Source organism: Entelurus aequoreus, linkage group LG05 (assembly GCF_033978785.1).
Source record: "Entelurus aequoreus isolate RoL-2023_Sb linkage group LG05, RoL_Eaeq_v1.1, whole genome shotgun sequence".
Taxonomy (NCBI): Eukaryota; Metazoa; Chordata; class Actinopteri; order Syngnathiformes; family Syngnathidae; genus Entelurus; species Entelurus aequoreus.
In genome coordinates, this window is record NC_084735.1 from 9,664,295 (window position 1) to 9,673,413 (window position 9,119).

The following is a 9,119-nucleotide window of genomic DNA, read 5'->3' on the forward strand; positions in this document are numbered from 1 at the left end:
CTTCAAAAATGTGTCTCCTCCGTTCCCAAACCTTTACTGGGTGTTGTTAAAAGAATGGGGAAGAATTCCCCTTCAAAAATGTGTCTCCTCAGTTCCCAAACCTTTACTGAGTGTTGTTAAAAGAATGTGAAAGAATTCCACTTCAAAAATGTGTCTCCTCAGTTCCCAAACTTTTACGGAGTGTTGTTAAAAGAATGGGAAAGAATTCCACTTCAAAAATGTGTCTCCTCAGTTCCCAAACCTTTACTGGGAGTTGTTAAAAGAATGGGAAAGATTTCCACTTCAAAAATGTGTCTCCCCAGTTCCCAAACCTTTACTGAGTCTTGTTAAAAGAATGTGAAAGAATTCCCCTTCAAAAATGTGTCTCCTCAGTTCCCAAACCTTTACTGGGTGTTGTTAAAAGAATGTGAAAGAATTCCACTTCAAAAATGTGTCTCCTCAGTTCCCAAACCTTTACTGAGTCTTGTTAAAAGAATGGGAAAGAATTCCACTTCAAAAATGTGTCTCCTCAGTTCCCAAACCTTTACTGAGTCTTGTTAAAAGAATGGGAAAGAATTCCACTTCAAAAATGTGTCTCCTCAGTTCCCAAACCTTTACTGAGTGTTGTTAAAAGAATGGGAAAGAATTCCCCTTCAAAAATGTGTCTCCTCAGTTCCCAAACCTTTACTGGGTGTTGTTAAAAGAATGGGAAAGAATTCCACTTCAAAAATGTGTCTCCTCAGTTCCCAAACCTTTACTGAGTGTTTGTTAAAAGAATGGGAAATAATTCCACTTCAAAAATGTGTCTCCTCAGTTCCCAAACTTTTACGGAGTGTTGTTAAAAGAATGGGAAAGAATTCCCCTTCAAAAATGTGTCTTCTCCGTTCCCAAACCTTTACTGAGTGTTGTTAAAAGAATGGGAAAGAATTCCACTTCAAAAATGTGTCTCCTCAGTTCCCAAACTTTTACGGAGTGTTGTTAAAAGAATGGGAAAGAATTCCCCTTCAAAAATGTGTCTTCTCCGTTCCCAAACCTTTACTGAGTGTTGTTAAAAGAATGGGAAAGAATTCCCCTTCAAAAATGTGTCTTCTCCGTTCCCAAACCTTTACGGAGTGTTGTTAAAAGAATGGGAAATAATTCCCCTTCAAAAATGTGTCTCCTCAGTTCCCAAACTTTTACGGAGTGTTGTTAAAAGAATGGGAAAGAATTCCCCTTCAAAAATGTGTCTTCTCCGTTCCCAAACCTTTACGGAGTGTTGTTAAAAGAATGGGAAAGAATTCCCCTTCAAAAATGTGTCTTCTCCGTTCCCAAACCTTTACTGAGTGTTGTTAAAAGAATGGGAAATAATTCCCCTTCAAAAATGTGTCTCTTCAGTTCCCAAACCTTTACGGAGTGTTGTTAAAAGAATGGGAAAGAATTCCACTTCAAAAATGTGTCTCCTCAGTTCCCAAACCTTTACGGAGTGTTGTTAAAAGAATGGGAAATAATTCCCCTTCAAAAATGTGTCTCCTCAGTTCCCAAACCTTTACTGGGTGTTGTTAAAAGAATGGGAAAGAATTCCACTTCAAAAATGTGTCTCCTCAGTTCCCAAACCTTTACTGAGTGTTTGTTAAAAGAATGGGAAAGAATTCCACTTCAAAAATGTGTCTCCTCAGTTCCCAAACCTTTACTGAGTGTTTGTTAAAAGAATGGGAAAGAATTCCACTTCAAAAATGTGTCTCCTCAGTTCCCAAACCTTTACGGAGTGTTGTTAAAAGAATGGGAAATAATTCCCCTTCAAAAATGTGTCTCCTCAGTTCCCAAACCTTTACTGGGTGTTGTTAAAAGAATGGGAAAGAATTCCACTTCAAAAATGTGTCTCCTCAGTTCCCAAACCTTTACTGAGTGTTTGTTAAAAGAATGGGAAAGAATTCCACTTCAAAAATGTGTCTCCTCAGTTCCCAAACCTTTACTGAGTGTTTGTTAAAAGAATGGGAAAGAATTCCCCTTCAAAAATGTGTCTCCTCAGTTCCCAAACCTTTACTGAGTGTTTGTTAAAAGAATGGGAAAGAATTCCCCTTCAAAAATGTGTCTTCTCCGTTCCCAAACCTTTACTGAGTGTTGTTAAAAGAATGGGAAAGAATTCCACTTCAAAAATGTGTCTCCTCAGTTCCCAAACTTTTACGGAGTGTTGTTAAAAGAATGGGAAAGAATTCCCCTTCAAAAATGTGTCTTCTCCGTTCCCAAACCTTTACTGAGTGTTGTTAAAAGAATGGGAAAGAATTCCCCTTCAAAAATGTGTCTTCTCCGTTCCCAAACCTTTACGGAGTGTTGTTAAAAGAATGGGAAATAATTCCCCTTCAAAAATGTGTCTCCTCAGTTCCCAAACTTTTACGGAGTGTTGTTAAAAGAATGGGAAAGAATTCCCCTTCAAAAATGTGTCTTCTCCGTTCCCAAACCTTTACGGAGTGTTGTTAAAAGAATGGGAAAGAATTCCCCTTCAAAAATGTGTCTTCTCCGTTCCCAAACCTTTACTGAGTGTTGTTAAAAGAATGGGAAATAATTCCCCTTCAAAAATGTGTCTCTTCAGTTCCCAAACCTTTACGGAGTGTTGTTAAAAGAATGGGAAAGAATTCCACTTCAAAAATGTGTCTCCTCAGTTCCCAAACCTTTACGGAGTGTTGTTAAAAGAATGGGAAATAATTCCCCTTCAAAAATGTGTCTCCTCAGTTCCCAAACCTTTACTGGGTGTTGTTAAAAGAATGGGAAAGAATTCCACTTCAAAAATGTGTCTCCTCAGTTCCCAAACCTTTACTGAGTGTTTGTTAAAAGAATGGGAAAGAATTCCACTTCAAAAATGTGTCTCCTCAGTTCCCAAACCTTTACTGAGTGTTTGTTAAAAGAATGGGAAAGAATTCCACTTCAAAAATGTGTCTCCTCAGTTCCCAAACCTTTACGGAGTGTTGTTAAAAGAATGGGAAATAATTCCCCTTCAAAAATGTGTCTCCTCAGTTCCCAAACCTTTACTGGGTGTTGTTAAAAGAATGGGAAAGAATTCCACTTCAAAAATGTGTCTCCTCAGTTCCCAAACCTTTACTGAGTGTTTGTTAAAAGAATGGGAAAGAATTCCACTTCAAAAATGTGTCTTCTCCGTTCCCAAACCTTTACTGGGTGTTGTTAAAAGAATGGGAAATAATTCCCCTTCAAAAATGTGTCTCCTCAGTTCCCAAACCTTTACTGGGTGTTGTTAAAAGAATGGGAAAGAATTCCACTTCAAAAATGTGTCTCCTCAGTTCCCAAACCTTTACTGAGTGTTTGTTAAAAGAATGGGAAAGAATTCCACTTCAAAAATGTGTCTCCTCAGTTCCCAAACCTTTACTGAGTGTTTGTTAAAAGAATGGGAAAGAATTCCCCTTCAAAAATGTGTCTCCTCAGTTCCCAAACCTTTACTGAGTGTTTGTTAAAAGAATGGGAAAGAATTCCCCTTCAAAAATGTGTCTCCTCAGTTCCCAAACCTTTACTGAGTGTTTGTTAAAAGAATGGGAAAGAATTCCACTTCAAAAATGTGTCTTCTCCGTTCCCAAACCTTTACTGGGTGTTGTTAAAAGAATGGGAAATAATTCCCCTTCAAAAATGTGTCTCCTCAGTTCCCAAACCTTTACTGGGTGTTGTTAAAAGAATGGGAAAGAATTCCACTTCAAAAATGTGTCTCCTCAGTTCCCAAACCTTTACTGAGTGTTTGTTAAAAGAATGGGAAAGAATTCCACTTCAAAAATGTGTCTCCTCAGTTCCCAAACCTTTACTGAGTGTTTGTTAAAAGAATGGGAAAGAATTCCCCTTCAAAAATGTGTCTCCTCAGTTCCCAAACCTTTACTGAGTGTTTGTTAAAAGAATGGGAAAGAATTCCCCTTCAAAAATGTGTCTCTTCAGTTCCCAAACCTTTACGGAGTGTTGTTAAAAGAATGGGAAAGAATTCCACTTCAAAAATGTGTCTCCTCAGTTCCCAAACCTTTACGGAGTGTTGTTAAAAGAATGGGAAATAATTCCCCTTCAAAAATGTGTCTCCTCAGTTCCCAAACCTTTACTGGGTGTTGTTAAAAGAATGGGAAAGAATTCCACTTCAAAAATGTGTCTCCTCAGTTCCCAAACCTTTACTGAGTGTTTGTTAAAAGAATGGGAAAGAATTCCACTTCAAAAATGTGTCTCCTCAGTTCCCAAACCTTTACTGAGTGTTTGTTAAAAGAATGGGAAAGAATTCCACTTCAAAAATGTGTCTCCTCAGTTCCCAAACCTTTACGGAGTGTTGTTAAAAGAATGGGAAATAATTCCCCTTCAAAAATGTGTCTCCTCAGTTCCCAAACCTTTACTGGGTGTTGTTAAAAGAATGGGAAAGAATTCCACTTCAAAAATGTGTCTCCTCAGTTCCCAAACCTTTACTGAGTGTTTGTTAAAAGAATGGGAAAGAATTCCACTTCAAAAATGTGTCTTCTCCGTTCCCAAACCTTTACTGGGTGTTGTTAAAAGAATGGGAAATAATTCCCCTTCAAAAATGTGTCTCCTCAGTTCCCAAACCTTTACTGGGTGTTGTTAAAAGAATGGGAAAGAATTCCACTTCAAAAATGTGTCTCCTCAGTTCCCAAACCTTTACTGAGTGTTTGTTAAAAGAATGGGAAAGAATTCCACTTCAAAAATGTGTCTCCTCAGTTCCCAAACCTTTACTGAGTGTTTGTTAAAAGAATGGGAAAGAATTCCCCTTCAAAAATGTGTCTCCTCAGTTCCCAAACCTTTACTGAGTGTTTGTTAAAAGAATGGGAAAGAATTCCCCTTCAAAAATGTGTCTCCTCAGTTCCCAAACCTTTACTGAGTGTTTGTTAAAAGAATGGGAAAGAATTCCACTTCAAAAATGTGTCTCCTCAGTTCCCAAACCTTTACTGAGTGTTTGTTAAAAGAATGGGAAATAATTCCCCTTCAAAAATGTGTTTCCTCAGTTCCCAAACCTTTACTGGGTGTTGTTAAAAGGAAAGCATGCACGCTTGCTTTGTCGGTGTTGAAAATGGCAACGTTACTCCGAGGGGGTTTGGCTCTCGGTGCCGCTTGAGTGAATGTTAGGTGTTTAGTGTGAAACAAAGGTATTGTCCGCCGAATTAGGGGCGGAGCTTGGCGACCTTGATTGCAAACAGGAAGTGTGTGGACTCACGCGCTCCGCTCCATTTCTCCCTCTGCCTGCAGTGAACGGGGCGCCCGCCAGTCAGATGTCCACGCCGCGCACGGCGAAGTCTCCCAGCCCCTCCCCCGCCAGTCCCGGCGGCCTCAGCCAGCGGCGGGTAAGAAGCTCCGCCCATAGGGCACGGCGGTCTCACGCACACACGCCCGGTCACTAAACTTCTGTGTCAACAGGACGCGGACAAAGACGCGGGCGAGCTTAGGCCGACTACGTCTTAGAAGCCGCCGCCTTTAGTGTCTCGCGGGGGGAGGGGCGGGGCCTGACCTTTCACCTCACACCTGAGGCGCCCGCCCTACCTGTGTGTTGTCATGTCCTGTTTGTTGTTGTTGTTGTTGTTGTGGTCGTTAGCTGTTTGGTTCAAGCTGATTGGTCCAGTACAATGTCAACAAGGTGGTTGATGATGCGGTGGCTGTGCGGAGCATGCAAGTCCCGACGGCGGCTGGGGGGGGGGCGGAGTTACGGCAGCCATTTTGGTAGTTTTCACCGTCAACACCAAAAACATGAAAATGCAAAAACCAAATGCACCCACACAATCATTCAGTCAACCATTTACCGCGTTATGGACTCACCCTCGTTACGGAGAAGAAACGACAAAATATGAGCTAACAGTAGCATGCTTACAGTTGGCAATAGTAATACCAAAATATATGACACTGAAATGTATACCTGCTAAAAAAAAAAAAAAAAAAAAAAAAAGGTAGCATGCTAATGTTAGCATGCTAAAATGCTAACTGTAGTACGCGCCAAGTACCAATATATATCACACTTAGGGGTGCGTACCTGAGAAATTCCCCTTAAAATGCTCGGATGCTAACGTTAGCATGCGTCAAGACCAAAATATGACTGAGGTTCATACCTACAAAATGTGCTAAAAATCACAGTGTACTAATGTTAGCATGCTAACTTGCGACAAATAGCAAAATATATTACTTTGATTTGTGTACCCGAGAAATTCCTCTTAAAATGCTCGGATGCTAACGTTAGCATGCATCAAGACCAAAATATGACTGAGGTTTATACCTATCAAAATTAGCTACAACAAAGTTAGCATACTAACGTTAGCATGCTAACAGGTATCATTCATGAGGTAACATAATATTTGACCCTGAGGTGTATACATGGTAAATTTGCTAAAAATGCTAGCGTACTAATGTTAGAGTGCTAAAATGCTAACTTGCGACAAATAGCAAAATATATTACTTTGATGTGTGCACCCGAGAAATTCCTCTTAAAATGCTTGGATGCTAACGTTAGCATGCATCAAGACCAAAATATGACTGAGGTTCATACCTACAAAATTTGCTAAAAATCACAGTGTACTAATGTTAGCATGCTAACTTGCGACAAATAGCAAAATATATTACTTTGATGTGTGTACCCGAGAAGTTCTCTTAAAATGCTAGGATGTTAACGTTAGCATGCATCAATACAAAAATATGACTGAGGTTCATACCTACAAAATTTGCTAAAAATAACAGTGTACTAATGTTAGCATGCTAAAATGCTAACTTGCGACAAATGGCAAAATATATTACTTTGATGTGTGTACCGGAGAAATTATCTTAAAATGCTCGGATGCTAACGTTAGCATGCATCAAAACAAAAATATGACTGAGGTTCATACCTACAAAATTTGCTAAAAATCATAGTGTACTAATGTTAGCATGCTAAAATGCTAACTTGCGACAAATAGCAAAATATATTACTTTGATGTGTGTACCCGAGAAATTCTCTTAAAATGCGAGGATGCTAATGACATCAAGGCGAAAATATGACCGAGGTTTATACCTATCAAAATTAGCTACAACAAAGTTAGCATGCTAACAGGTATCATTCATGCAGTAACACAATATTTGGCCCTGAGGTGTATACATGCTAAATTTGCTAAAAATGCTAGCGTACTAATGTTACAGTGCTAAAATGCTAACTAGCAAAATATATTACTTTGATGTGTGTACCCGAGAAATTCCTCTTAAAATGCTCGGATGCTAACGTTAGCATGCATCAAAACAAAAATATGACTGAGGTTTATACCTATCAAAATTAGCTACAACAAAGTTAGCATACTAACGTTAGCACGCTAACAGGTATCATTCATGAGGTAACATAATATTTGACCCTGAGGTGTATACATGGTAAATTTGCTAAAAATGCTAGCGTACTAATGTTAGAGTGCTAAAATGCTAACTTGCGACAAATAGCAAAATATATTACTTTGATTTGTGTACCCGAGAAATTCCTCTTAAAATTCTCGGATGCTAAGGTTAGCATGCATCAAGACAAAAATATGACCAAGGTTCATACCTACAAAATTAGCTACGACAAAGTTAGCATACTAATGTTAGCATGCTAACAGGTATCATTCATGAGGTAACATAATATTTGACCCTGAGGTGTACACATGCTAAATTTGCTAAAAATGCTAGCGTACTAATGTTAGAGTGCTAAAATGCTAACTTGCGACAAATAGCAAAATATATTACTTTGATGTATGTACCCGAGAAATTCCTCTTAAAATGCTTGGATGCTATCGTTAGCATGCATCAAGACCAAAATATGACTGAGGTTCATACCTACAAAATTTGCTAAAAATCACAGTGTACTAATGTTAGCATGCTAACTTGCGACAAATAGCAAAATATATTACTTTGATGTGTGCACCCGAGAAATTCTCTTAAAATGCTAGGATGCTAACGTTAGCATGCATCAAAACAAAAATATGACTGAAGTTCATACCTACAAAATTAGCTACAACAAAGATAGCATACTAACGTTAGCACGCTAACAGGTATCATTCATGCGGTAACACAATATTTGGCCCTGAGGTGTATACATGGTAAATTTGCTAAAAATGCTAGCGTACTAATGTTAGAGTGCTAAAATGCTAACTTGCGACAAATAGCAAAATATATTACTTTGATTTGTGTACCCGAGAAATTCCTCTTAAAATGCTCGGATGCTAAGGTTAGCATGCATCAAGACAAAAATATGACCAAGGTTCATACCTACAAAATTAGCTACGACAAAGTTAGCATACTAATGTTAGCATGCTAACAGGTATCATTCATGAGGTAACATAATATTTGACCCTGAGGTGTACACATGCTAAATTTGCTAAAAATGCTAGCGTACTAATGTTAGAGTGCTAAAATGCTAACTTGCGACAAATAGCAACATATATTACTTTGATGTATGTACCCGAGAAATTCCTCTTAAAATGCTTGGATGCTATCGTTAGCATGCATCAAGACCAAAATATGACTGAGGTTCATACCTACAAAATTTGCTAAAAATCACAGTGTACTAATGTTAGCATGCTAAAATGCTAGCATGCGACAAATGGCAAAATATATTACTTTGATGTGTTTACCCGAGAAATTCTCTTAAAATGCTAGGATGCTAACGTTAGCATGCATCAAGGCGAAAATATGACCGAGGTTTATACCTACAAAATTAGCTACAACAAAGTTAGCATACTAACGTTAGCACGCTAACAGGTATCATTCATGAGGTAACATAATATTTGACCCTGAGGTGTACACATGCTAAATTTGCTAAAAATGCTAGCGTACTAATGTTAGAGTGCTAAAATGCTAACTTGCGACAAATAGCAAAATCTATTACTTTGATGTGTGCAACCGAGAAATTCCTCTTAAAATGCTCGGATGCTAACGTTAGCATGCATCAAAACAAAAATATGACTGAAGTTCATACCTACAAAATTAGCTACAACAAAGATAGCATACTAACGTTAGCACGCTAACAGGTATCATTCATGCGGTAACACAATATTTGGCCCTGAGGTGTATACATGGTAAATTTGCTAAAAATGCTAGCGTACTAATGTTAGAGTGCTAAAATGCTAACTTGCGACAAATAGCAAAATATATTACTTTGATTTGTGTACCCGAGAAATTCCTCTTAAAATGCTCGGATG

The 9,119-nt window shown here is 38.4% G+C and overlaps 1 protein-coding gene across 7 annotated transcripts in view; it reads left to right on the top strand.

Annotated features, from left to right (window-relative positions):
- The window catches only part of LOC133650136 (serine/threonine-protein kinase DCLK1-like), a 112,512-nt gene that overhangs the window by 66,414 nt on the left and 36,979 nt on the right, over positions 1-9,119 (top strand). For 5 of the 7 annotated variants that reach the window (XM_062047024.1, XM_062047025.1, XM_062047023.1 and 2 more), the window contains exon 6: positions 5,188-5,282. In XM_062047024.1, the coding sequence (XP_061903008.1) occupies positions 5,188-5,282 (95 nt within the window). Of the gene's footprint in view, positions 1-5,187; positions 5,283-5,355; positions 6,455-6,627; positions 7,688-9,119 lie in introns of those variants that run through there. The other 2 variants (XM_062047030.1, XM_062047029.1) reach the window with 2 other exon arrangements.